This window comes from Trachypithecus francoisi, unplaced genomic scaffold, assembly GCF_009764315.1.
Source record: "Trachypithecus francoisi isolate TF-2019V2 unplaced genomic scaffold, Tfra_2.0 Contig01705, whole genome shotgun sequence".
In the NCBI taxonomy this organism is placed as follows: Eukaryota; Metazoa; Chordata; class Mammalia; order Primates; family Cercopithecidae; genus Trachypithecus; species Trachypithecus francoisi.
The window spans coordinates 369534-397527 of NW_022681450.1; the positions used below are offsets into that span (position 1 = coordinate 369534).

General features: G+C 61.0%; 1 protein-coding gene and 1 long non-coding RNA gene across 11 annotated transcripts; one reads left to right on the forward strand and one right to left on the reverse strand.

The window, feature by feature from the left end:
* Positions 1–366: 366 nt before the first annotated feature.
* CIC (capicua transcriptional repressor) lies at positions 367–27990 on the reverse strand. Of its 10 annotated transcripts, none has more exons than XM_033197745.1 (21): positions 27908–27990; positions 21921–24718; positions 9233–9382; positions 8914–9148; positions 8705–8834; positions 8427–8609; positions 8179–8344; positions 7073–7275; positions 6759–6984; positions 6219–6322; positions 4684–5917; positions 4405–4592; positions 3957–4078; positions 3696–3862; positions 3297–3590; positions 2875–3200; positions 2318–2562; positions 2066–2220; positions 1851–1982; positions 1428–1559; positions 367–1339 (listed from the first exon to the last, which is right to left on the reverse strand). In XM_033197745.1, exons 2-21 carry the CDS (start codon positions 24706–24708, stop codon positions 972–974), a joined length of 7548 nt encoding a protein of 2515 aa, XP_033053636.1. In that variant the 5' UTR covers positions 24709–24718; positions 27908–27990; the 3' UTR covers positions 367–971. The 10 variants fall into 10 exon arrangements, 8 of the variants coding, with proteins under 8 accessions (XP_033053636.1, XP_033053652.1, XP_033053644.1 ...); XM_033197761.1 differs by lacking the exon at positions 27908–27990 and adding an exon at positions 27122–27268 and having other exon boundaries at positions 3297–3587; XM_033197753.1 differs by lacking the exon at positions 27908–27990 and adding an exon at positions 27122–27268 and having other exon boundaries at positions 2875–3197.
* On the forward strand, positions 16992–19413 carry LOC117075445. Its single transcript, XR_004434007.1, has 2 exons — positions 16992–18558; positions 19269–19413. It is a non-coding gene; the product is annotated as an uncharacterized LOC117075445 (long non-coding RNA).
* Positions 27991–27994: the final 4 nt, after the last annotated feature.

Sequence of the window (27994 nt, forward strand, 5' to 3'; positions counted from 1 at the left end):
TCCCACCCACTGCCACCTCTGGGCTAAGACCTTTTGGGGCCTGTTTCCTGAGGACAAATGACCCCAGAGCCAGTGAGACTAAACCATCTGGTGGCATCTTGCCTCAGGCCTTCCCCAAACTCATGCAGTCCAATGGCTGAGAACGGGGCCAACAGGCATTGAGGCTCCCTGGGCTCCTAAACTGGAGAGGGGCCATCTGTTCCACAGCAAGTCAGCAACCTGGCCTGTGGGGTACCTCTGATGTTGGGGGCAGTGGTACTGGAATTGTTCCCCCCACATCATGGAAAGCCTACCGCTCCACAACAACTGAGGACAGGACTGATACAACCAACAGCCCTCCCTGTTAAGAGCCTGCAGCCACACAGGTGTGTTAAACAGCTTTAATCTCGCTCATTGTGGCTTCTCGGCACAGTAAGAAATATTGCACATGATCAACATGTTTTGTTCTGGGGAAGGGGGCAAGGGCAGGGGGAATCACCTTCTTAGAAAGTACAACCCAAGTTGGGAGGGCAGAGGGGGTGAGGAGAAAACCCTCCCCGTGCCTGTGGCAAAGTGCAGGAGCCCCCACCCCCAAACTAACCTGAGTCCAGCCCCTCTGGGGAAAAAAGGGGTGCATGAACTCCCCCTATTCCACAGGCGCCTCCCTGTGGCCCAAGGCCCACACCACCCTCCAGCTTGCAGCCCTCACAGGAGCCATTTTGCATAAAGTGAAAAGCTCTGAGGGTCACACACTCCAGGTTATGTACAGGGGCCTGGAGGAGGGAGACTGCCCCTGCGGCCCCTCAGCTGCCCCCCAGCACTGGGAGGGAGCTTCAAGGGAAGGGGGTATTTACAAGAGGAGCAGGCCTCATTCCGCCCCAAACTGGAGAGGACGAAATGGCTTTACCCGAGACGAGATAACCTTCCTGCCCCCACATACTGTCCATGTCCTGAGGGGGTACTATGAGTCCTGGCATGTTCTCAGGGGTCCCTCACCTGCCTGTGGCAGCTGTGGAGGGACCTGGGGGTGGGGGAGAGGACTGGGGAGCACCCTCCCAGCCAGGCTGTCCAGGCCCCGACTCTGGGGGCGGAGGCAGTGGCGGGGCAGCCTGGACCGTGCCAGAGTCCGAGCTGGGCGAGGTGGGGTCAGGGGCCCCCGCAGGGCTGGGAGTGGGGGCAGGGGCAGCAGCGGTGCCAGTGGGGGGCGGTACAGGGAGAGGAGCCTCAGCTCCAGGGGGCTGCTCGGTGGGAGTGGCTGCCTGCATGATCTTCTGGCGCACCTCACGGATCTTCAACTGCAGACAAACCTTGGAGGGGAAGATGTCTGCGTAGCGGGCCTGGAAGGCGGCTGTGGCCTGGGCTGGAGACAGAAAAACAGTGGGGAGCAGAGGATGAGATGTGCAGACAAGTCCCACCCGAGTGACCCCAAGACTCCGAGACAGGCTCACCTGACGGGAAGAAGCCATGGTCCTGGAAGAGCTGCATGACCAGGGCCCGGCGCTGGTCTAGGGTGCGTCGCAGGGAGGAGTATGGCACCTTCTCATACTCTAGCTCCCCAAGCACGTCCTCGGCTTCTGTACCTGTGCAGGGCACAGGCAGCATGGCAAGGCTGCAGCAGTGGCATGGCCTTCCTACCACCGTCTGAGTGCCCATCCAAGCCCTAACTGCATTCTATTTCACAGTGGAGTCAGAGAGGGGTCCCGCCCACAGTCACAGGGCAACTTAGGGGCCTGCCAGCCTCCAGAACCCACCCCTGACAGGCTGTGCTTCCTGCCAGCCTGGATGGACCCACCCTACCTCTCCCACTCTCTAACTGCCTTCCAGAGACCCACTCCTCTTTCAGGCCCCCAGAGTTCTGCCCACCACGGCACCTGTACGGTCAAAGGTGAAGATGTCCCCCTCGCACTTGGCACTCTTGGGGGTGTTGGGCTCCGAGCTGCAGCTGGAGCGTCTTCTCATCTTGCGCTTGGGTGAGGTAGGGTCCTCGGGTGCTGAATCCAGGTCTGGCCAAACAGAAGCAGACTCAGTGCAGGTGGCCCCAGTCTGCCCTCCACTTACGGACCCTGGTTGTCCGACGCTCGCCTACCCGTGGAGTTCTTCCTCTTCTTGCGGTAAGAGCCCAGGATGGCCCGGGGTGAGGTGGCCAGAGACTGCAGGGTGGGGGAAGGCAGCACCTCCTCAGGCCGAAACTCAGGCAGCTCAGCAAAGCGCTCTTCGAAGTCCACTTCCGACAGGACCCTGCTGGAGGGCTGGCAGGGTCACCTCCCCCGCCTCGGCCTGCAGCGGCTCCCACTCCCACCACCCCACACGCTCCACCAAGGCCCCAGCCCATGCTCACTTGTCCACAGAGTCAAAGGTCTTCTTCAGGGGCGGGGGCCGCACCTTCACCTTCTTGCCAGTACCAGCCGCCTCCTTGCGCTCGGGGGTGTCCCCGGCTGCCCGCCCACTGCTGCTCTCGCTGCTGCCACCAGGGGCTACGGCTGGAGCTGGGGCTGGGCTGGGAGGAGTGGGAGGCTCCCCACGATTCTCCAGGCCCTGCCCAGGGATGCGCCAGTCTGAAGATGAGCTGGAGAATTTGCTGGCCTGGGATGGAGATAGGCAGGGAGATGGAGAACACTGAGCTCAGACTCTGGGGCAAAGGCCAGAAACAAAGAGTTGGATCTGAACCCGCCCGGCAGACCCCTCGAGAAGGCCATCACACAGCCTCAGGAAAGCCAAGACAGGGGCCTCAGATGGGAGGGGAGACAACACAGGCAGGCAGAAGGGACAGGGGGACCCTTTAAACTGAGAGACACACAGGCATGGAGGGAAGAGGAGTAGGACAGAAAAGCAAAGACGTCAACGGAGGGGCATAGCCAAGTGGCAGTGGGAGCCCCATGGCCTGCAGGCACTCACCATCGTCTCAGGACCCTTGGCGCTGGTCCGCTCCTCAGCAGGCGGGGGCGGTGGGGGGCTGCTCCGGGCCGTGGGAGTCCAGGTCTCTGGGGCAGGTGGAGGGGCTGGTGGTGTGGGCTGCCCCTCAAGCTCAGACTCTGGGGCAGTTGGCTCTCGGACTGGGCCAGGCTCCAGAGGCTGCCGGGGTGCAGGACCAGGTCGCCCAGAGGCACCTGCCTCAAAGGACCCCACGGGAATGCTGGCGATGGCTGCCTTCACTTTCTGGGGGGCCTTCGGGCTGGGCCGCTGGGCCTTGGGGGCCACTAAGCTGTAGGTCATAGAACCTGCCAGTGGTGAGAAAAGTGTTTGCTGAGCCAGGCCTGACTGGAGCCCATCCCCTGGGTCCCCCAACTCACCCTGCTCTGGGTTGATGTGACACCTACCTGTGGCACTAGGGAAAGGGCTAGTTGGGGCTGGGGTGGCAGTGGCAGGGGCTGCCGGACCCTTGGGCAGAATGGTGGCTGCAGGTGGGGTTGTGCTGGTGGCCACAGTGTAGACCAGGCTTGGGGGGGCCTGGGACGGCTGGGCCAGGGGTGCTGAGGAGGTGGGTGCAGGGCTGCCAGAGTAAAACGCCGTTATGACAGGACCTCCGGGGGCTGCACAGGCAGGCGGCAGCTGGGGACTGGGCACAGGCGACACGCCCACCTGACCGGGAGCCAGCAGTGGGGCTTGGCCTGCTGAGAGACAGAGAAGGAGAAGGAGAAGCAGGAGACCAAGTTAGGGCCCGGACTGCCTCAGCCCCACCCTGGGTCCCCAGCACTGCCTGCCAGGCAGCCCCTCACCTGAGAGCAGGGGCTGCACGAAGGCGGGGCCGCTGGGCCCCAGCGAAGTGAAGCCTAGAGCTACAGAGCTCGTGGGCCCGTACGAGGTGACTGTTCCAGCCTGGCTGGACGCAGGGCTGGTACCCAGGGGCAGCGTGTGCCCGCCCGCTGACTGCACATAGGTGATTCTGCCGCAGGGAGAGGAAATGGGGAGGAGTGAGGTAAGCTGGCCCCGCCCCACCCCTTCCCTGGCCTCTTGAGTGTGGGCTCAGCTGCAATTACCTGGTGGAGGAGGGCAGCAGGACCTTCTGAGGCTGTGAAGTGGGTCCAGGGAGTGTGGCTGGGCTCAGGGGCGGCACCAGGCCGCTGGGTGTGCTCACAGGCACTGGGGTCAGCTGGATGATCTGTGGGGAAGGGCACCCATAGGCCAGGGTGAGCTGTGGCTCCTGACTGGGGCAGGGGAGGACCAAGACCTAAAGTGGGGCTCTAAGCAAAAGCAAGGAACACAGAACTTGGGGTGAGAACAGGATGGGCAAGATAACAGTGGGAGGTGGGGACACAGAGGAATAGGGTCACTGAGAACTTGAGAAAGTCAGGATGCACAAAGAAATCACGGAAGATAGCAAGACAGAGAACTAGAGACACGGAAAAGAAGATTGAAGGAAAAACAAAGAAATGGTGGGGAACAGGGGCCAACACTCAGCACATAGAGAGAAAAGCAGTCCCTCACCTTGCTGGGGGGCTGGGCACCATTCTGCACAGGTACTGAGAAGGGTGGGCTCACCAGTGGCAGCGGCTGGCCGGCCCCTCCACCCCGCACTGACATGCTAGGGGCGGCCAGGGGCACTAGGACCTTCCCAGGCAGCAGTTGGGCTGAGCCACCTGGGGGCGGGGCCTGCACGGGAGAAACTGACTGGGCTGGAAGTTAAGAGGCAAGAAAGGAAAAGGTTACAAGGGAGTTAAATAGGATTATGGCCCCTCTCCTAGTGCTGCCCGGCCCAGGTCTCACCTTTAGGGGGTGGGGCGGAGGGTACAGACTGCAGGATGGGGATGCCAGGAGTGGGTGCAGTGGCGGCCAAGACTTTGCCGTTGGTGGAAGTGCCCGGTGGGAGGGTGAAACGGATGCTGGTGGTGGGTGCAGGGCCGCTGGGAGTCGCTGCCTTGGTCCCAGGGGCTGGTGCTGGGGCAGGTGCCACCTGAAGCTGCTGGGGCAGCGTGGGCAGGATGTACTGTACCTGGGTGATTCCCCCAGCCTTGCCCAGGGCACCTGGTTGCAGGATGCCCAGGGGTACTGGCCCATTCGGGCCACTCCCAGCACCTGCTCCTGAGCCCGCAGTGGTCCCACCGCCAGGGGCCCCCTGGGCAATGAACTGGACAGCAGGGGGCGCAGGGGCCCCATACCCCGGGGTGCCCACCAGTAGGTTAGTGACAGTGGCAGGGGCCTTTCCCACAGTGCCCAGCAGGGGTCCAGCCACCAAGTGTGGGGCTGGTGAGGTGGCTGCTGCCGACTTCTTGTCCGAATACACTAAGCTGACACCCAGTGGGGAGCCCCCAGGCACCCGAGACCCAGTGCCCATTTCAGTCCTGGCACCTGCTGTGTCATTTGGAGACGCCTCAGCCCGGCCAGAGGTGGGGAAGGGCTTAGAGGCGATGGGCACAGGAGTGCTGCTGACAGGCCGCACCACGTTGGTGACCATGGTGGCGGCAGGACGGGACAGGGGAGCTGCTGGGGCCCCGTAGGCCAGTGATGGGGCGGGGGCAGAGGGCACTCTGGCTCCGCCACCCTCTTGCTCCTCCTTGTTTGGGGGCAGCACCAGTGTCTGCAGAATGCTTCCTCCTCCACTGGGAGGGGCCGCGATGACTGAGGGGCCTGGCGGCTCCAAGCCACCCACACTTTCAGGTCTCTTGCGCCGGAAGGTGGCAGGATCCGTTGGGAGGAACCGGGTCGCCTTGGAAGGTGTCGCTGGACCCCCAGCCCCAGGGAGTGGGGGCCGTAGGGGGCCCGCTGTGCTGCCCTGACCAGACTCCTGGGCCTTGAAAGTTCCTGAGCCCAGTGAGAAGGAGGTGGCTGCCGAGGCTGAGGAGGAAGCAGGCGAGGACGCAGAGGAGGATGGGGTGGAACCATAGCCTTTGCCAAAGGCTACAGGAGGATCTGGGGGCCCTGGGGGCTCAGGGTCCAGTGGGGGACGGCAGTGGGTAAAGGAGGAACGGATCACAGGTGAAAACACCTTCCGACCAAAGCCCTGCATGAAAGGGAGATACCCCAGGTCAGGACACTCCGACACTTCAATAGCAGCCCCCTAGCCACGCCCATCCAGCCTGTCAGCCAGGCCCACCCAGCCTGTCAGCCAGGCCAGCCTAGAGCTGCACCCCTCCCAGCTGAAGGCCTTAATTCATCCTGGCTATGATCCAGCTCCCCACGGGGCAAGCAGCTTGACCTCTCTGGATCTTAATCTCCCCCTCTCTCAAATACCCAGGAAAAACAGACATTCCCGTGGCTTAGGAGGGAGTGTGATGGGACAGCACCGTGACCCAAGCCCTCACCTTGTTGCCCTCTGGGTCCTCCCCAGAGCTGTCCCCACTCTCGCTGTCGGTCACCCGCTCCTTGCACTTGAGATCAATGTCAGTGGTGCCGAAGCCATCATCAGCTGAGGGAGTGGAGGGTACAGTATGAGGAGGGGGCTAGATGCAAGGGGACCCAGGAGGAAACAGTCTGGAGCCTGGATCTCAGCTCTGCTCCAAAACAGCAGGGAGTGCTGTCCAGGAAAGATACTCCTCAGCCCAGGACTGTGCCCACATGCCCAGTGTCCAGTGCGGGAGCCTATGAGCCTGCAGGAAAGAGCCCCTAACACTGCATCTGAAGATCTGGTCACGCCCATGTCCTCCAGATTTCCTGCAGGGCTGGGGGCTTCCTGAGGGCAGGGCTGGGTTTACTCGGCCAGTTTACTGAAATGGCCACATGTAACCATAAGCCAAGTGGAAAAGAAACCAAAGGGGCCTAGGGGCCCGGATCCAAGTTCTGCCCACCCTCTGAGCCTTGGCCTGCTGGCTCCTCGGCAAGATTCTGGGCCCTGCAATGCTCACCAATGACATCATCATCCCCTTCCTCCTCACAGATGACCATGCGCTCCTCATCACTCGTCATGTCCTCACTGGCCGCACGCTGAGAACGAGAAGCTCGGGTGGGCAGCAGCGAAGGCCGCCCGGTGGCCGCCAAGGCACCTCCCTCACTGGGGGCTGCAAAGGGACCTGGAGCTCCATACTGGGTAGAAGGCTTTGGGCCAGAGTATGATGCAGGGCCAGACACCATCTGCAGGAAAGGTAGCAGAGAGGTTTCAGCGGGGCTGCTGCCTTGGAGAGGCTCCCTGCCCACCCCCCCGGGGGCCTGCACCCCAGACCTGCGTCAGTTCCTGTAGTGCCTGACTGTCTACTTCGCCGCCATCCAGGCTGTGTACCCCACTGTGAGAGAAAGCTCGGGGCCGAGCTGAGCCAGGTCCCCCAACTGCGTGTAGCCGTTCTGCCCCACAGGAGCTGCTCCCCGGAACCTTGGCGTCCGAGCTCAGGAGTGTCTGGGCTGCGACGGACAGGAGCTCAGAGGACACTGTAAGGTAGAGGGAGGCGCTATACAGTCAGTAAGCCTCTCACCAGCACCTAGACTGGTCCAACAACCCATAGATATTTCTAGGTACTAGGCAGAAGCAGGCTGGAATTTCTGGGCCACTTGGTGAAATAAAAAACCACCACCCACCACCAGTCCAGCATCTCCTTCCTGCTGATTCCTGCCCTCTGGGGTTGCAACAGGCCCATTCCCTGGGGGCTAGCCCTCCTGAAAGTAAGGAGGCCTGGAGAGAGGTTCATGTGGTGCTGGCTAGCCAACCGCTGGCCTAAGCCTCAGTTCCCTCATCTCAGAGAAGTAACTGGCGTACCCACCCTCATAGAACTGCATATCCATAAGAACTATCCATCTATCCTCATAGAACTGCCGTATCCATAGGTTCACTCCAAAAATGTGCCCCAGAACACTGCCAGGCACACCAGACACCATCAATAAGTGGAAGCAGCCCATCAGGGGTGTTTGCGAGCTGCAGTGGCTCCAACTATGGTGTTGGGGGCCAGTCAAACTGGGGTTTACATTCTGGCTCTATCACTTGCTTGTTTATGACTTTAAGCAAGTGACTTTGCCTCTCTGAACCTCAGTTTCTTCTTCTAGAAACAGAATGGGGTTTTGCAGACTAGAGTTTATATTCCCTGTAGTGCTTGGCACATAGTAAACACTCATTAAACAACAGTTGATAATGAGATTGCTGTTTGGGAATCTATCTGTCTGGATCTCCCTGGCTCCTTCACATGAATCAGCTGCCGGTTCCTTCACAGATAAGAGTCGCCAAATAAAAGCAATAGAGCAGAGAGGAGCTGCTGGGGCAGGGGAGGAGCAAGCAAGGGGGTAGCTGGTGGCTCTCGGGGAGGGAAGTGGCAAGGTGGGAGAGCCAAGGGGCTGACTAACCCCCAGGGGCAGCGGCAGTGCCCGTCTCCGACATGCTCCGCTCCCGCGTCTCCTTGTGCCCTCCTGCCAGCCCCAGGCTCGTGGGCTTGGCCTCCGAGCTGGACTTCTTTCGGTCCTTGTTGCACCACTTCCAATCTGGGTGGGCCTTGAAGTGGGCCTCCTTCACCTGGCAGGAGAGGGCAGGGCAACCCTTCACTCACCCACCCCACCAGAAGAAGCTGGGAGGAGCCAGCAGGCAGAGGCGTTACCTGGAAGGCCAGGTCGTGGTACTTCTGCTTCTCCTTGGGCCCCAAGGCGTACCACCACTCGCCCAGGATCTTGCTGACGGTCCGGTTGTCCTGGTTGGGATGACGCTGGTGGACCAGGGCCCGGTGCCGCTTGCTGAAGATCATGAAGGCATTCATGGGCCGCCGGATGTGGTCCTTCTCCCGCTGCATTAAACACAACCCAGAGTGGGACAGTTAGCACCAGGGAGATAGGTGTGGGTGGCCACGGGATAAGCACGGGACAGGCAGGGATAAAGTACCTTGTTGGGGCTGCGTCCATCCTTCTCAGAAGATGAGTCCCGTTCCTTGGGTAGGGCACTGAGGGACTGGGTCCGACGTTTTCCAGGCGGTAGAGGCAACTGGATCTCAGGAGACATGATGGAGAGGAAGCTGCGGCAGGGCAGCAGGGACAGTGAGGGCCATGTCTCTGGCCATCCCACCCCCAAGTCCCACACCTCAGGGAACTCACGCATCATCATGGTCACTCTCTGTCTCACTGTCCAGTCGGGGCTCTCCTGGGGGGCCAGGGGCCTCCTCCTCTGTGGTGGGAGGCGGACCCTTACCAGGTTCCACCACACCCAAAGGGTGTGGGGGTCCGGGTCCTGGGCTCTCAGGGCATGTGGCTCCAGGGGGCCGCCCAGGGTCAGCACTCCCTGTCCCACCTGGTGGCCTTTCATGAGCAACAGCTGCCGACTCAGCAGGTTCTGGGGACACAGAGGTAGATGAGAGGGCGCCTAGGCCACCTGGACCCCACACCCTTGCCTCCCCCTAGTTCTCCCAGCCCTCACCTTTGCTCTGGTTGGAGGCCACTGGGTGACTGGCAGGTTGCTGGGCCTCGCTCGGCTGCACGGAGGGGTCAGGCTGGCTGGGTGCCAGGAAGGGGACTAAGGAGTGCCAGGGGAACACAGCCACAGAGCGAGGTTCCACATTCGTCCACACTGTGGAAAGGAGCCAGGTGAGCTGTGCAGCAGGAGAACCTGGCCCCAGCCCCAACTCAAGCTCTTCCCCACCCTAGATGAGGTAGCCCCGCCCCTTTTGTCTACCCCCCACCCCCAACACCAGAGCCTCTTGGACTCGTCCATGCAACGTCACTCAGGAAAAACTCCTCCCTGAAAGGTTTCTAGATTTATAAAAAAGAAAACAGAAGCGGGGAAGGGAAATAGTACTCACGCCCCACTCCTCCCCCCACCTATCTCCACCAGCCCTGCCACCAGGGACCAGGCCAGAGGAACGATTTGCTCCTGCCACAAACCAGGTCACACTCGGCTGCCATCCCACACTACCAAGGCCCCAGATCTCTACAGACTGGGACCCCCCACCCCCGTCATGCCACATTCCCAGCAGCCCAGTCGCCACCCGACACAACCTCTCACCTTGGCCTCATGCTCTCTTTCCCTTTCCTGAGGCATACGGCCCCATGTCCCCTCCCCTCCAACTCTCCGTTCACTACCCACAGGCTGTGGAGTCTCTTACAACTGTGGTGTGGGAACTGTGGTGTGGGAGAAGTCCTGCTCCTTGCCTTCCTTCCCCACCACAAACAGTGCCAGACCTGCCCTTCCTGGCTGGGCACAGGTGGCTCTAGCAGCTCTCCCCTTTGCCCCCATGAAGAGAATGCACCATCCACAAATCAGCCTCCCAGCTGCCTTCCCCATCAGCCCCTCGGCTTATCTGTAGTCCAGGGTCCAGCCCCCTTGCCCAAAACAGAGGAGGGTGTGGTAAACTCCTTGGAAGAAAAAACACGGACAATGGGCCAGAAGAGAGGATTGTTACAAGTCTCTACCCAGAGAGGGCACAAGTGCCAGGTGTTTCCTTGAGGATATGCAAAGAAAGATGCTTCCTCACCAAGAGGCTGGTCCCAGGGGTCCAACCTTCAGCCCCAAGAGGTGGGTGGTGGAAGAGCAAGCTCTAGGCTGGGACCTACCCCTGGCTGGACTTTTGGGGCGGGCCTAGAATACAAGTGGGCTTCCCCTCACACAGCCTGGCTCCCTGGGGGAAGTGGAACCAGCAGAGGAGAGAGGCCCCTGCTTGGGGAAGACGAAGAAGGGAGGAGGGAACCGCCCTAGCCCTGCTCTCCATCATTCTGGGCCTTCCCTTGATCCAGATCAACCTGACCTGAGGTGACCTCCCCATGCCTTCAGAAGCCTGGAGGGATGGGCAGGGGAAGGGGGGGAAGCTCTGTGCGAGGCACTGGCCTGGAGACCTGATTCTGTGAGGGACTGACAAAGGAAAAAGTAGACCTCAAGAAACAAGGGACTGGGATCACGAAGACAGCACTGAAGAGCACTCAAGACTCTACAATGACCCTGTCCCTTACCCCTGAAAACCCGCTGGGCCCTCCAACCCCACATAAAAACCTCCAGAGACTTAGACCTGTGCCTCTCTTTGGAAAGATCTTTCCCATCAGGGCCTCCTCTTTTCTGGGGGGGGGGGGGGGGGAAAAGGGACCCAGTAGACAATGGAGAGCAGTCCTTTGGTCCTGCTCCCTCCTGAACCCCTCCCCAGTGCACAACCCTCCAGGTTCTTAGGTGTCGCGCTCTCTGCAAACTACACCACACACACTGCAGCCCGTCACTCTGATCTCAGCAAACAGTGCCTCACTCGCTTCCTGAGCCCTGTCCTCAGCCCCACTACCCAATCCAAGCCTCCTCCCCTAGGACCAGCAGGTCTCGTGCTGTTCCTATTCTACCCCATGCTCCAGAGCCGGTTACTCGGCACCCCTCACCTTTCTATTACAGCAGCCCTGTGCCATCCCATCACTTTAACATCACAGCTGTCCCCAGGTACGCGCCACTCCCCTACACTCCCACCTGCCGCCACTAACCACTCGGCCCGGCCGAGCTCCGTAACTTTCCCAGTCATCCCTTTACTCTGCCTTTACTGTTCTTTCCTACTATACCCCCATCACCGTTACTCCGCACTTAGCACCCCGACACCTTGACCCCTGCAGTCCCAGGGCCCAGGCGCTACTGACCGAACATGCCGAGGCCACGGGAGGCCGCGGTGGACGCGGGCATCAGGGGCCTGTGGGCCGAATACATGGTCCGGCGCAGGGGGGGCCCGGCAGGGGCTCGCACCTCCTCAGCGGCCGACGCCGCTCCGCCCGCAGCCCGCTCCTCGGCCGTCGCCGCTTGGGCCCGGGGGGAGCGGGAGGCCGTCGCCGCATGCCCCCCCCCGCCGCCCCCCTCCGGCCGCCCCACGCGGGGGTCTCCGCCGGGCGCGCCTGCGCACAGCGCCGCCTGCCTCCCGCCGCCCGGGGGGCGGGGGAGGTCAGCGCACACCGGCCCCGCCCCGCCCCCCGGCGCGCGCGGGGGCCGTCACGGGGCGCGCGGCACGGGGGCCATCGGCGCCGCCCCCTCCCTCTCCCTCCTCCCTCGCGGAGTCCAGCGGGCGGGGCAGGCGGGGCAGGCGGGGCGGGGCGCGGCGCGCGTGCGCGGGGGCGGCCCCCTCCCTTCCCCGCTCGCTGGCTCGCTCGCTCCCTCCCTCCCTCGCAGCTCCGGCGGGTAACGGCTCTGGCCCCGCGCGCCCCGGCTGCCGGCGCCGCCGCCCCGCCTTTCCGGGCCCCGGGCCCGAGGCTCAGCGCCGGGTCGACCTCCGGCCCTGGGCGGGCAGACGGACCAGCGTGCGTGCGTCCGTCCGTGCGCTCCGAGCGAGCCCCGCGCCGAACCACCGCCGCCTCCCCGCCCCGCCACTACTACGCGCTCCCCTCCCCCCGCCGCGCCTCCCCCCGCCCCTTCCCCGCTTCCCCCGCGGCCTTCCGCGCAAGCCCGGCCCCCCGCGCGTGAGCCCATTGGCTGCCGCCGCCGCGCGCGGGTCAGGCCCCGCCGCGCCCGCCCCCATTGGCCGCCCCGGGGGAACGTCAGTCATATGCAAATAAGGGCAGGGCGGGGCGGGCTCCGGTTGGCCCCGAGCCGGCCGGGGGCGGGGCCGCGGTAGGAGGGTGGCAGGGAGGGTGCACTGCAGTAAAGGCACCGAGCCAGGGGGGCGGTTCGGGGCGCCGCGCTGCGGAGGTCCCGGGGTTGTGCGTGGTGCTGTGTGTCCAGTCGGCGCGAGGAACACGCTCACGCGCGGCTCGGCCCGCCTCCCGCACACCCGCTTGGGCGCGCCTGGCCCCGCTGGGCAGACAAACTGCGCGTAGGGCTGGACGAAGCATCCCTGAGCCCTCACCTACTCACACTCACACTCCTCACAGACATACACACACACACTTTCGTGCCACACCCATTATCTCCTACACACCCCACGGGCACATATGCCCTCTGTCTTACACCCACACTGTCACACACGAAGTCACACCTCACACACCTGCTCACACAGATGTACAACCTCACACGCTCACAGTCCATCGCTCCCCACCCACCATCGTGCATTCACCCATCCTGTTCTCATCACCCATCTCATCCATGCCCTGTCACACATGCCTCGACAACCCGCATCCTCATCACACCCCCACCAGCCCACATGAATCATGCAAACAGACAACATGTCAAACAGGAGGAACTCGGCATAGCCCTGCTTGTCCACTACACACTCCACACCCCTCCCACACAACCACATACTCCTCCATCACACACACAGCCTTCCTAGCACTCACAAAGCACCTCCTATTCCCAGTGCACACTCAGCTCTCACAGACACCATCATACCGACCCCACCCTCTATATAATCCTACCCTAATGGGCGCTACCTGCTTCAGTACCCAGGCCCATCAGGTATACAGAGCCCAGTGGCCATCGCCATCATTCAGCCACTCACCCTGACACTCATCTGCCACTCTGGACCCTCTATCTAGCAGCATAAGGCAGGGGACCACACAGCACACCATGGCTGACCCCACCACACTACTCTGCCAGCCACCCACTAACCCCCACTCCTCCTCCCAGAAAAAAAGGGCCAGGAAGAAAGGAAACTAACACTTACTGGGGCTGCTGTGTGCTGGGAGCTTGTATGTATTATCTGGTTCATTGAATCCTCACAGCCACCTAGGGAGGTATGCTTTATTACACCCATTGTTCAGGTGAGAAAATGAGCCTCAGAGATTGAATAAACTGTGGCAAGATCATGCAGTCAAGATGTACCAGCCCAGAGCTCCAACTCAAGTGCTGTTTCCATTACTCAAGGCTTAACCTCAGGGTGGACCCAGGGAGGGAACTCCAAACAGAGGCTGGGGAATATAGTTAGACAATGATACAGAGCCACGTGGACCACAGAAAGGTGAGGGGGCTCACACGAAGACACAGGCAAGGATGTAGAGCCCGTCTGGCAGAGACACAAAGGCCCTGGATCACTCAAGAGGGGCCCTGGGGCCATACCCAGTAAAGACACAGGACTGGGGTCGCACAGTTGGGCAGGTAAAGGTTGCACAGGCTAAGACGGGCCAAGACTGGGCTCTTACACAGGTTGGATGGTTGACAGGAGCAGAGGAGCTCTTTCCCCAACCTGCCTCATCCACTGACAGAGCTGAAGGAATAGAGAGGGGGCAAAAACTGGGTAACCTGAGCCCAAAAGGGAAGGGAAGGTCTGTAGCTCTCTGACCTCCAGAGACTGCAGGGCCAGACACTTGGCTGTGAGCCTGGAGGGGCAACCAGAGGGACTATTAGGTGACTGCCCCCTCCTTCCTATGCAGTCCCAGACTCAGACCCTCCATTACCTCACTGCCCCAGGGACTGCAATGTGAGGCAGGAATTGAGGCTGAAATCAATGTGGCCCGCTATCTCCCCACCACTGCCCCCACCACTGCCCCCTCTTCTCCCCACCGGTGAGTGAGTCACCTACTGGCAAGTTAACCCCTTCCCTACTGCAATAAAGCCCAAGGACAGACCTCAGAGGAGCTCTGCCCCCCAGATCCCCCACTTCTGTTGGTTCAGAAAAAGAGCCAGGCATGGCACAGGAGGGAAAGAGGGCCCCACACATCTGGGAGGGTTGCACATCTGGTAGAAGACACAGTGCCCACGGAGGAGAGATGGGAAGAGGCCCCATTCGGGACAGGGTACAACCAAGTGGGGGCCTAGCCTGGTAGGGAGGGGCGGGAATCCGGGCGGGAAGGGCCCCCCTGCCCTGGGCGCTGGGCCAGCCCTATACTTAGCTTCTATTGTTCAGGGTGGAGGAACCCTGGGTGGGGGTGGATTCGGAGCAGAGGGGAGGGAGCAGGTCCTGTCCCTAGACAGCTCCCTCTCTCTTGCCATCCCCAACCCTAACTGGGGCCTCCCTAGTTGGAAAAAGGTACTGAGCAGGACTGTGATGGCAGCCACCCTCTGTGCCAACCCCTAACCAACTCCACAGAAGGACTGCCCCTAAACAGCCCCCACTGTGCCACCACACCCAGGCCTGGGGACAGGGAACCCAGACGAAGACATCAACAGTCACCCGGGCGGGCCATACAGGCTGAGGCCTGCCCAGAGGCCTGGGGCGAGCAGCCAGGGATGCTGACAGACTGAGGGACAGGCAGAGGCACACTCTAAACTCACGGGGCCCACTTATTGAGCCCGCTAGGCACCGCACCCCTGCCGGCCGCCTGCGGCTCCCCACCCTGCTCTCCAGGCCCAGGTCCCCGCCTCAGCTCACCACCCCGGTGTCCCCAGCTCCCCTCACCCGCTTTCCACATACACACCCACCCACCCACCCCGGGCGGCGTCGGCGACGGCCAGGGTTGCCTGGGGAACGAGCCCAGGATTGGGCTGGCGCGGCTCGGCAGGGATGGGGGGCTAAAAATAGCGCTGGGGTGAGTCAGTGTGAGTGGGGCTGGGGTAGGCAGGGGGACCAGGAGGAAAAAGAGACAGGGGAGTGTGTGTGGGGGATGGTCCCCAAGGATTGGGAGATGGGTGCGATGCGGGGGTCGGGGGTTGAGAGACGTGGGTTTGGGGAAGGGAAGGTGCGGGGGCGGGGAAGGGGTGTACAGGCGCTGGGGCTGGGAGGGTTGGTCTGCGCGGGCTGAGGGAGGCGCCAAAGCCCGAGCAGAGGAGGGGGCGCCGCCCTGCGTTCCCCTTCCCTCCCGGCGCTCACGAGATTTTCCACTCGCCGCCTGGCCCCTAGCCAACCCCAGGCAGGCCCCACAAAGCCGCTTTGTGCAGGGAGGGCGGGCGGGTGCCCGGCCGGCCTTACACCCACGCGGGCCACGGCGGGGCGCCGGCCAGCTGGCACCCGAGCTGTCTGCGGTGGGAGGGAGGGAGGGTCCCCCACCCAGCCCAAGGACGCGGCCGCGCAGGGGTTAATGGCTCAGGGGCGGGGAAGCAGGCCTTGGCCAATCAGCGGTCGGCGGGCGAGACGGCAACCAATGGGAAGGACGGAGGGCCGACACAGGAGGCCTGCACCCAGGGGCGCGCGGGAACCAGCACCCCTGGGTGTCAGCGGGGGCTGGGCGCGGCCCTCGCTGGGTGCCAGTCCGCGTCTACGCAACCCCCAGAGCACCTGGTTTCCCCGACTACTTCGCAAGAAACAGGCTCAGTGGGGGGAGAGCATCTTGCAGCCGAGAGGTGGCATAGCCGGGATTTGAACCCAAATCTATCTGGCTTCACAATCAGCTTTTCCGCCGAAAAAAGGGGACGGGAGTTCCCTGCCTGGTGCCTCGTGGGGAGCGGGAACAGGGGATAGGGTGGGGGTGGAGGAGGCGGCGCGGCGGGCTAGGGTCCAGCCGCCTGCGGTGCAGCCGCTGCCGCCGGTGGTAATGGGAGCCAGACGCCGTCGCCGCCGCTAATGCGCCTCCCTCCCGGCCACTAATGGAACCATTAATACCCGGGCGCCGGGGGCTCCGGGATGTACCAACCCCTAACCCCCCTGCCGCGCATGCGCACGCCTGCTGTCCCGCCGCGGCCTGCCGCCAGGAGGCAGCCTGACGCCTCGCAGTTCCAGGTGCTGGGGGCTCTTCTACAAAGTCACCAAGACTCACTCCTGCAACTTCACAAGCTCTTCCTCCTCTCCTCCTCTCCTCCTCTCCTCCTCTTCCCCAAGCCATCTTCTTCCCAACTCCTGCCTTTCCAGGGCGATCTCCAGGGGTCTCTGACACCTAGATCCGACCTTTTCCCTCCCCTGCTCTAAATGCTTTCTTGGCTCTTTACTGGCCCGAGTAGAGTCCCAGCTTCTCAGCCTGGCATTCAGGCTGGGCCTGTCGTCCACAGCACCCTTCTGCTAAGCCTGGACTCTGGTATCAGCTCCAGCCTCAACTAGCCACTCGGAGTTCATGCACTTTCACTCCTCCTGGTCTTTGCTCATGCAATTCAGGTGGAATTGCCTTTTCCTTTCTTTGACTACTCTGAAATCTACTCATTTCTCATACTTCAGCTCAAATGTCACCTCCAATGAGAAACCTACCTGATTCTTCCTTATCAGCCCCCATGAACCACTGAGTTGTCCCTGCCCCCTGGCTTCCCCAGACTCAGTACCTCCCTAGGCTCATCCTTGCCTGTGCCTGCATCCACATCTGCCTTCCTCACCCACTTGCCCCAGGACTGCTCAGCCCTGGGCCTGGCAGAGGGATGAGGAGGGAGCTGGCTCCTGCTGGTGGAGATAGGGTTCACTGTTTGAGACAAAATGGAAATTATGGTGGGCAGTACCTGGATCTGGGGAGTCAGGAGACCCAGGCTTAACCCCTCTGGCCCCTCTTTTTCCCCACCTGCCCAAGCATAGTTGATGGGTACTGCCTGGTCTCTGAGGCCCTACCCATTGGGGTGCACTATATCTGGGACTCGTTTCAATGAAGCTGGCATCAAATGAAAGGCAAGGGGTAGCGGGGGAGGTAGGGTGACCTGGGTCATGCCCTCTAGCAGGTGGGTGGGCTTCTTTCCTGCCGCCCCCCACGGCCGGATCTCCTAGCTTGGTCCATACAGCCTCTGCCTTCCTGCCTGTCTTGGGAACAGGTGTTTGGATGGTGGATGGGTCTACAGGATGGATCTCAACACTTCTCAGCAGATTTCAGGGACAGTAGTAGGCAGTTAATTTGTCAAAGAGCATGAGGGGCTCCCCGGCCTGGACAACCTCCCAACACTCCCCAAGAAGGAAGTAGGAGACCTGGTGCTTGGCAACTGCCCACTGTCTTAAAAGAACAGAACACCTGATATGCACAGGGTGGGGATGGGAGGCTGGCATGGGGGCAGCAAGTCCATCCAAAGAGTGGGAGTGGGAGGGCCAAAGAGAAGCCAAGGCTGGCCCAGAGACACAGGATGCCAAGACTGGCAGCCAAAACAGAAGGAGGGTGGGCTGAAAGCTCAGACAAGGACTGAAGTCCAGAGACGGACAAACCCAGGAAGACATAGGGAGCCCCCAGACTCAGAAGAGTCAGACAGATAGAGGTCCCAAAAGAGACACACGTATCGACCTAGAAATAGAGACCAGAGATAGAGGAAGCCAAGGATAAGACAGACAGACAGAGCCAGACTGCCAGACAGAGGCCCAGGACAAGAAGTAACGCCTGTCAATAAGGGGAAGCCAGGCAGGAAGCTGGGAGCCGGGAGGCCATACCAGGAATGGGGCTGAGACATCTGGCCTCTTGGACTAGGGCTGCAGGCCCTGGGGCGGGATCCTCTCCTGGGGAGCAGGCGGGAAGAGTCAGAGGGAGGTGGCAACGGCAGCTGGCTGGCCATGCCATGCGCAGAATGTGGAGAATGCCAGCCGCCTGCCCCAGCAAGTCCCCCAGCGGAAGCAAATGCCTGACTGGGGGCAGGAGCAGGCAGGCTGCCCTGGGCCGCCCCCTCACACCTGCTGCCCTCTGATGGAGGGTCAGGCCCTGGCACGGGCCAGCAGAACGGACGAAGCCTGCAACCTTACTATACCACTGAACATGGTCTGCCCTATCTGGGCCCCGTGGGGAGAAGGCTGCAAGCTGCCTACCTCCCAAGGGCTTAGGGAGGCCTCTGGGAGAAGAATGAAAGGGCCGGCTATTCAGAAACCTGAAGGCGGCCTGGATACCTCAGCATGGGTGTTGTTAGGGAGGTGCTCCTTAGAACTGCCAGGACAGGCACTGGACAAGTTATGACGACCAGGTGGCCCCCAGCAAGGGGCCTCCCTTCTCTGATTCTCAGTCTACCCCTGGACAACAGGCCTGGCAATCTGCTTCACAGCGTCAGGCGGAGCTGATGAAATGGCCCCAAGCCCGGGGTTAGGCACACAGTCTTCGCTCAGTAGAGTAGGTATTATTGTTATTATTGTTATCATTGTTATTATTGAAAGTGCTCGACAGCCTGGGATCTGGAGCCAGACAGTCTGATTTCAAATCCTGGCTCTTGGCAGCTGGGTGCGGTGACTCACGCCTGTAATCCCAGCACTTTGGGAGGCCAAGGTAGGAGGATCACCTGAGGTCAGGAGTTCAAGACCAGCCTGGCCAACATGGTGAAACCTCGGCTCTACTAAAAATACAAAAATTAGCTGGGCGTGGTGGCACACTCCTGTAATCCCAGCTACTCAGGAGGCTGAGGCGGGAGAATCGCTTGAACCCAGGAGGAGGAAGTTGCAGTGAGCCAAGATTGCACTACTGCACTGCAGCCTGGGCGACAGAGCCAGACTCTGTCTCAGAATCCTGGCTGTCTGGCTCATGCCTGTAATCCCAGCACTTTGGGAGGCTGAGGCAAGCAGATCACCAGGTCAGGAGATCAAGACCATCCTGGCTAACACAGTGAAACCCCATCTCTACTAAAAATGCAAAAAAAATTAGCCGGGCGTGGTGGCAGGTACCTGCAGTCCCAGCTACTTGGGAGGCTGAGGCAGGAGAATGGCGTGAACTTGGGAGGCGGAGCTTGCAGTGAGCCGAGATCGCGCCACTGGACTCCAGCCTGGGCAACAGAGGGAGACTCTGTCTCAAAAAAAAAAAAAAAAAAATTCTGGCTCTCTCTTTTCTAGCTGAGGGATGCGGGCAAGTCACTTAGCTCTCAGGCTACGGTTTCCTCCTCTGTCCAGTGGAACTAGTAATCATGGTACCAGCCTGGGGCATTGTGAGGATTCAGGGAGTAAAGACTCAGCAGGACTCACTGAAGTGTGCCAGGCACGTGTATCACCTGTGCTGCTCGGTGAGTTATTATTACTGCCACTTTTGGTAGTGAGAGTCCCATAGTCTGGAGGCTGGGAGATGGCTCAAGGCCCTCATCCTGCCCCTCACTGCCTGGCTGGCCTCAATCAAGACTCTCCTTTTGTCAGGGCCTCACTTTTCCTCATCTGGAAAATGGTAACAAGAGCCCTGCTGGGCCTACTCTGGTAAGCCCAGCCGCTGCACCAGAGCCATCCCTCCCCACTCCACAGCAGGAGTGGCCACATGAAACAATACTGTAGGGGCCATGTTGGGGGCTGTGGGCACATGGAGGGGTGAAGGGTAGGGGAGTGGTTACAGACTCTCTGATTTAGTTTCTTCATTGCCAAAGGACAGAAATCCCTGCTGTAAAATTTGCTCATATCACCTATAACAACAAACGTAAAAAGTGTTGGCGTCAGGGTGAAACACATGGCTTACAACCTCAGTTCCGTATATGAGCATGAGGGGCAGGCATAGCCCATGTCCCTGTGCCCTGTCCCTAGGGACTGGCCTGGGCTGGAACCCCATAAGGGCAGGGCCAGGCCAGTGCTCCTTCCTGAAAGGGCTCCTGCCCCAGCCCAAGCCACAGTGACTCCTACCCACATCCACACCCAGCCTCTTTCCTCCCTGGTCTCCCTGCCTCTGGCCTCAGAGACTCAAACATACCCTCCATGGTGCAGCAGTGGTTGAATCTGCTCAAAACCTTCCATGGCTCCCTAGTACCCTCAGGATACATTTCATAATGATCTTACTTAAGGGTCCTCTCTGATCTGACCCTTGCTCACCAATCCAGCCACACATCCCCAACGCTCACTCGCCATCTAGAGCCTTTGACTTTGCAGATTCAACATCTTACAAATATCTGCTTTTGCCTTAAGGCCTTTGCACAAACTCTTTCCTCTGCCTGAAGGTCCTCCCTGCCTACCTTGCCAGGCTCACATCTGCACACCCTTCAGATTTCAGTTCATAGGCACCTGGCCGTTCTTCCAAGAAGCCTTCTCTGACTTCTCAGACTGGACAGGCATCTTCTCTGGGCTCCCACGGCCTCCTGGGCTTCCTCCACCCCATCTCTGACCACCCCAGACTGTTACTGTCTAGGGAGGGGTCTATCTTTTCCAGAGGCCATGAACCCTGTGTAAATAGACTGTGTCCTCAGCACCATCCAGCACAGGGCCAGGCACAGCACAGGGCCAGGCCCTGAATCAACAGTAGATTAATAAATAAATAAAAATAAATAAGGCCAGGTGCAGTGGCTCACACCTGGAATCCCAGCATTTTGGGAGGCCAAGACTGGAAGATTGCTTGAGCCCAGGAATTCAAGACCAGCCTGGGCAACATAGTGAGACCCCCTCTCTATAAAACTAAATAAATACATACATACATAAACAAGTAAGAAAGAAATGCTAGGAAGGAGCTTCTAACAGGTCTGTCACCCTCTCTGTGTTGCTCCTACAAGGCCCAGCCTGGCCTTGGTCCCTGGCTGTCCAGCATTATCTCAGAAATGGCACTCTCCCACCCCCAGCCTCAGCTCTCCAGCCACCTGGCCTTCCATCTTCCCCTCCCAGGCTGTGCTCCTTCCGGTCTCGGCGCTGTCCCGTCACCCTCCTCCCAGGAGGCTCCTCTGCCCCACAGTTGCTGGTTCCCACTCATCCTTCAACTCCTGAATTACACGCCCTGTCCTCAGGGCAGCCAGGCTAGATTCACACCTGGAGGAGTGCCCAGCACACCCCCCGGCTCCCTTACACGGCACTGACTGTGCCTGTGATGTTTATTAGACACAGTGGTAAAGATGACGGCTCCAGTCCTGGTCCTGCCACCTCCTGGGAAGACCTGTTAGAGACTCCGTCTGCCCATCTGTAATCCAGCAGTATGGCCACGTGGTCACGGGCCAGCCTGCCTGGGTTTGAGGACTGCTCCAGGATTTACTAGCCATGTAACCCTGGGCAAGTTATGACTCTGGCCTTAGTTTCCTCTAAACAAGCATAATCATAGCACTCTCCTGTTAGGGTGGTTGTGAAGATAAAATGAGCTAATATTTGAAAAGGATTTAGAACAGGGGGTACATGGTAAGCGCTCTATGAGGTGGATGTGAAAATTTGGCAAGCTCACCTACATACAGTGCTTACCATGGCAATGCCCTCACCCGGTCCCCCAAGACATGGAAGCTGTTGCCACAATTATCATTCTCTGTTATCCCATCAGCTCCATGGAGACCTGACTCAGTCTGCATTCAATAAAGGTTTGCTGACTGATAGACCTCTCGAGACCAGAATCTCTGACAGGAGGCCTCTGGAAACGGTGCCTTGAGCCTTAAAAGTCCAATCCCTTCCTGACATGTGAATTCCCACTGCAACATCTGTGCAGAGAGGAGGCCGGCCTCCGCTTGAAGCCCTCCTGAGGTCAGGAGCTCACCTCTCGAGAGTTCAGCTTGCAAGAGGCCCTCTAAGAGGTGAGCCTGGCACAGCCCATCCACTTCCACCTCTTACCTGTTCCAGGCCGGCCCATGATGACTTCCTTCTTGGGGGCAGGGTGGCTGGTATAGCTGCTGGGCACCAAAACGGGCAACAGGGCAGCAGGTGAGGGGTGGAAGGCCACAGGCTGAAAGGGTGAAGAAGCCAGGCCAAAGGTGGGCATCGGCTGGGCCACGGCAGTTGGTGCAGCTGGAGGCACAGTGATGGGCACGGGGGCTGGTAGAGGTGGGGGCAGGCCAGGCTTCCCACTGGCCACCCCAGTGGGCACCGGGGTCTCGCGGCAGCCCCGCCCAGGTCCCCCAGCCCGCACCTCACCAGCAGTGCCCACCTCCCCAGGGAATTTGGAGGGCAGTGGCACATCAGGGTTGCGGACAATGACAGGTGAGTCCCGCTGCACGGCAGGCACCCTGCGCACAGAGGGCCCCGGATCCGAGGTCAGGCCGGCAGGCGGGGGCAACAGCAGCAATGGTGAGGGCTGGCGGGAGCGAGAGAAGGGCACAGCAGGGGACACGGCCCGGAAGCCAGCTGGCGTGGAGGGTGTAGGTGTGTGGGACACCGAGTCCACACCAGAGTCTAAGCTGTCACTCTTGGGAAAGTCTGGGGTGGCTCCTCCACCCCCTGCGCCAGGGGCCCCCAAGGCCCCTGGGTGCGGTAACAGCTCTGTCTTCCGTCGCCCAGGGCTGATGGGCACGGTGAAGGTCAGGTTGGTCTGGAAGGTGGGTAGGATTCCAGAGGAGTGGCGCTCTCGGGGGGCAGGTGGCGGTGGGTGGGGACCCAGGTCTGGCGGCGTCAGCACACCTGCCTTAGGGGTGCTGGCGCTCAGGTGGCGACTGCGGACTGCAGTGCGCTGGATGACTGGTGAGGCGTTGATGGGGCTGAAGTTGGCAGGGCGGAAACCGAAGAGTGGCGAGGGTGAGGGTGACGGGGCTGGCGAGAAGGGCGATTGCGTGGAGACGGGTGAGAAGGAGGGTGTGCCTGAGCGCGAGCTGCCCAGCGACACCAGCATCACGGCCGCCTCACACTCGTCGAACTCAAAGCGTGACAAGTCAGCAGGGGCCACCAGGCGTGGCCGTGAGTCTCCACGAGCCGCCACACTGCTGGCCTCACTGTCCCTCGATGTCTCATCACCCCAGTCAAACTCTGTGCTGCCCTCACGGGCTGCCACGGCCGCGGGCCGGCCCGCCCCCCCAGGCCCACTGTCTGCCAGGCCCTCCATCTCTTTGGTTCGCATGGACAGGTGACGTGAGCAGTAGCCCCGCCGCTGTGACTCCTTCATGCAGCCATCTCGCGAGCACAGCCGGCGCCACTGCTTGCCGTTGAACTTCTTTCGTATTCCGCTGGGTGTGCAGACCACATCACCCTTCTTGTACTTCTGCTGGGCCGCTGTCAGTGGCGTGCGGGCCCGGGCTGCCGGTGCGGTCCCCTTTTCCAGGGAGGCCACACTGCTGCTGCGGCTGCCACCCTGGCTCCCCTCCTGGCAGGGCGAGGGCTGCTCGCCAGGGCGGCCGGGGCCCACAAAGGCTGGAGACTTGGGTGGTGGTGACAGGAGCTGGGGTGGGGGCAGTGGGAGCAAGGCGGGGGTACCCAACGCTGGAGGGTGCTTCTCCTCACCCTCCTCACAGTGAGTACCCAGGTTGCCACCAAAGCTGATCTTAGAGACCTCAGCGTCCTCGGGCTGTTTGGGGTCCAGGGCAGCAGGGCAGGGTGGCAAGGTGGCCCCAGGCTCCACCTGCTCTTCCTCGGGGCCTGTCGGGGGCTTCCTCAGCATGGCCTCAGGTTCCCAGGGGGGGCGCAGCAGGCGTAGGCTAGAGCGGGCCACCCACACGGCCTCCTCCGGCTCACGGTGCAGTGGCTGTGGGGGCTGCGGGAGGCTGCCTGGTGGGCCTGGCTGGGAGCTGGGGCCAGGGCTGAGACGGACCTTGTAGGCAGCTGGCTTGGTGGCCACCTCCACCACCACACCTTCCCGGTAGGCAGCCACGCCGGGCTCCACACAGGTACAGACAGCTGTGCCCACCACCAGGGCACCTGGTGGGGGTGTGGCATCCAAAACTACATCCACACCAGCGCCTGGCACCCCCTCGTAGAAAGTCAGGGCTCGGTCACCAGGGAACTGCACGCCCAGGTCCTGGCTTCGGCGCACCTGGCGCACCACAGCCGGCAGGAAGAGGCCATCACCACGCCGGGCCAGCACCCGCTGGGACCGCAGTTGCCGCAGGTCATAGCCGCCACTGGTACTGCCGGGGGGCCAGGGGCCTGGACCACAAGGCTCAGCCGGCTCATCCTCCAGGTCTGCCGAGTGCTCACTGGCTGTGTCAGTGGAGGAGGAGCGAGTGGAGGTGGGTGGCCGTGGAGGCACCCCCAGGCCACTGGCCTCCTCAGGGGTCCGCACCCGCTCTTCAGGGGCCCCAGCCACCCCACTGCTGCCAGCTCCGTGCTCCTCTACATACTTCTTCTTGGGCGCTCGAGACTTGAACGTGGCCGTCTTGCGGCTGAGTGAGGGCTCCCAGCGGCCTGCCTCCCCATCCCCTTTGGGGTCCTCAGCTGGGCCTGGAGCCGGGTCACCAGGGTGCAGCTCCAGTGGAGGACCTTCAGCCCCAGGGCCCCGCTCAGCCTCCTCTTCCTCCCCTTCCTCAGCCTCTTCGGGCCCAGGCTGCGGTTGCTGTGCCTCGTCGTCCTCCTCCTCTGGCTTGTCACCCTCCCCAGCCCCTCGCCGCCTCAGAGCCTTGGCCCTGGTGGCTGGGGGAGACTTGCTGCCACTGCTAGGACCTGAAAGGCCAGTGCATGCCTTTTTCATTGGCTTCATTTTTCTTCACCTGCAGGGTGGGAAAGCAGATGGGGATTATGCGGAGCAACTCAGGAACCCCCACCAGAGCCAATGTACCCTAAGATTTCCCATTTGCTGAATCTACTGTCTCCATTCCACCATCCCCAAGGCCTCCTCGCTGGCTGCCCTCAACTCATGTGATACCCCAGTCAGCACCAGGCACAGGCGAGCACCCGAGTCCCCTGAGTATACACACTCTGGCTCCTTGGGGAACATTCACAGACACCTGCTGGCTCTGCAGAGGACACAGAGCACATGCTCTGAACGCCCCAAGGGGACAGCAGAAGCACTAACAGTTCACACCTATGGAGCACTCCCTGGGTCCTGAACTCCATGCTAAACCTGGCTTTATTAACCCGTTTCATCCTCACAACAGCCCTAAAAGTAGGTGCTACTATTGGCCTCATTACACACCTGAGGAAACCGAGCCACAGAAAGATGAGGCAACTTGTCCAAGATCATCCAGGTGGGAAACAGTAGCGCTAGGGTCTGAACCCAGGCTCTCTGGCTCCAGAGTCCGTGCTCCTGACCATTTCAGTGTGCTGCCTGTCACATGATCCAGAGGGCACATTTACTCTCACTGTCGCCATGCAGAGAGTACATGCACTCAGACACACACACATGCACAAGCACCAAGTCACAGAAAGGGAGGTGACTGGGCTGTGATATGAGCCTCTCTCCGCCCCCCACCCTCCCTCTGCCACTCTGGGTGGCCTGGCATGGCCAGGCATTGTGGGAAGAAGTGGGCAGCTGAGAGTCCCGAGGGACGGCTGCCCACTCTGTTCTGCACCCCAGGGCTGCCAGGTACAGCCATCTCCCCAGATCCTGGCAGGGAGCAGGCAGGGGCATGTCTGGGGCAAGAGCTCATACCCAGCACTGCCACGGGGCCGTGCATAAGCACACGCACGCGCACAAACACACACACACGCACACACACGCACAGAAGCACGCACACGTCATCACACAGTGGGACACAGAGCTACACCCCAGGGTTTCTCTGTCCCACTGGATGGGAGCCTGCTCCTCCCCCCACAGCACCCAGCGTGATACCCGCAAGCCCAGCCCCCTTCTTCTTGCCTGCATGCATCCCCGCCCTGGCTGGGCTGGCTCTGGCAGGGTGGCTGAGTCGGCCAGCCCCCCGCAAGCCCCCAAATATGCCCTCCAACTCCAAGTGGGGATAAGTGGGATAAGGTCAAAGAAAGCAGGACAAGCCCAACAGGCCAACCTCACCCACTTCCTGAACAGTCATTACTGCCCGCCCCCTTTCCAGCTGCCCTGAGAAAAGACAAGGGGAAAAAACTTTACTCTGAAGTGACTAAGAGAACCTGAGAGGCCAAAACGGAGGCCTCTAGGAGGGTTGGGGGGCCCAGGACCATAAGCCAAACACAATGAGGGGGAACCCCAACTCAGTCTTCCAGCTACTGGGGGACCCTTGACCTCATGCTCTCTCACTAGGGGCCTGCTCCTCCTGTGGAGCCTGGAGTCCCAGGCCTGCCCTTTCTTGGGCCACTCCTGGGGTCCTCACAGGCAGATCCTGGAGGGCACCCCGGGGCTGGCACCCAAGTGCCCAGAAGTTGGGTAGCCATCACCACCTACTACCCACTGACCCACTGGACTACCATACTGGGGACTGAGATCTGGCCCCAGTTTTTTCCAAACACAAACCTTTGCATACCCCACCCAGGGCCTACAACTATGCCGCCTGTACCCCCAGACCTTGCTGCCTGGCCCAGCCTCTCTTCACCCCAGAGCTGCTTTCTTTCCCCTAGGGCCTACTCTCTTCCTGTCCAGCCCCTCTGAATAACTCCCACCCAAGCCCCGGGGGCCCTCACCTCCCTCAGATTTGAGTAGTAACTCCCGGAACCCAGGCCAGTCCAGGCCCTGGCTCTTTGGGGTCTCATACCCTCTGTTTCTATTAGCCCTCCTGGCACCAGCTTCTCTGCCACTCTCTCTCCCATCCTGTCACCACCTCTATCTCTACCTCTCTGTTAGCATGCCCTAGGCCCCCTCCTGTCACCCCCTCCTTGTCACCCCCATTTATCTCTGTCACCTATTCCTCCCAGTCACTCTCCTGTCAGCCATCTCCGGACCTGTCACCTTCTCTCCCCATCACCTCTCCTTGTCACACTCTCCAACTCTGTCCCCTCCCTCTCCCTGTCACCCTGATCTAGTCCTGTCACCCCTCCATTCCTGTTACCCTTCTTTGCCCACCACCCCCTCCCCCAGTTACCCCTTTTCTGTCAAACCCCACCACTTCCTCCACTCCCTCCTCCCTTCCCACCATTCCGCCCACCCCTTTCCCCCTGTACCCCTCCCCGTCCCTGCCACCTGTCCCCTCTAGGCCCCCAGCCCCCCGACCCTTTCCCGTGTCAGCCCTGGCCCCGCCCCTCACCTTAGGCTCGGTGGGGTTTCGGGGCGGGGGGCCGTGGCTCCGGCTCGGTCCGGTCCGGTCCCTCCCCGCCCCCCCTCCGGCTCTCCCTCTCGATTCTCCCTTTTTTTTTTACTCCAACACACAAAATGGTGAATGGACCTGCAACAGCTGGAGCAGCCAGCCAATCAGCGATCACAACCCCGCTGACCGGCGCCAGCCTAAACCAATAGATATGCGCAGCCTGGTCGGCTCCGCCTCTCGACTACGAGCGACGTTCGCGGGGACCAATCGGGCCCATGCGGCAGCGCTAGGGGGCGGGGCCAAAGTCCAAGACCGGCCTCCCTCCGGGACCGACACTAACCTGAGCCTACGACCGCCTGATCTGCCTAGGGCCCAACCCTACAACAAGTGAAGGACACCAGCCGTATCCAATTGCAGGCCGTCTTAGTTCCAAATGACAAATACAGTACCCAGTCGCCATGCAGCCTAGGCCGGAACCCAACCTCTGTGAGGGACAGTAACCAATGAAATGAAAGAAGGAGGGGCTAAGGGAAGGCTGTCCAATGAGTGGACGTAGGAGGCGTGGCCCGAACGTTTGTTGACCGACTAGTCGCAATTCCTGCTGGGAATCGTAGTCTTCTCACGTCTTCGGCCCATAGCCGACAGTACAAGGCAGACTACAACTCCCATGTGACAGAGTGCCTGGAGCACCAAAGAACCCCGGCGAGGAGAAAAAGTCGAAAAGGGCAGTTCATCGTGAGTCTCACTGGACGCCAGGAGTATCTTAGACCCAGGGCCCCGACTCACCCGTATTCCTGGCTCTGGCGTCGCCGGTGGCTCCTCTCAGTGGCAGCGGTAGCGGCAAGAGGGGGAGGTGCAAGGAGCAGCCAACCG

Bases quoted from the DNA above. Each gene is read 5' to 3' on its own strand.
- CIC (XM_033197745.1), bottom strand. From the start codon at position 24,708: ATGAAGCCAATGAAAAAGGCATGCACTGGCCTTTCAGGTCCTAGCAGT. The intron at 8,345-8,426 runs GTAACGCCTCTG...CTCTCCTGCCAG, and splicing joins ACCACGACCTGGCCTTCCAG to GTGAAGGAGGCCCACTTCAA. The intron at 7,276-8,178 runs GTTAGTCAGCCC...TCTACCTTACAG, and splicing joins CACTGCCGCTGCCCCTGGGG to TGTCCTCTGAGCTCCTGTCC.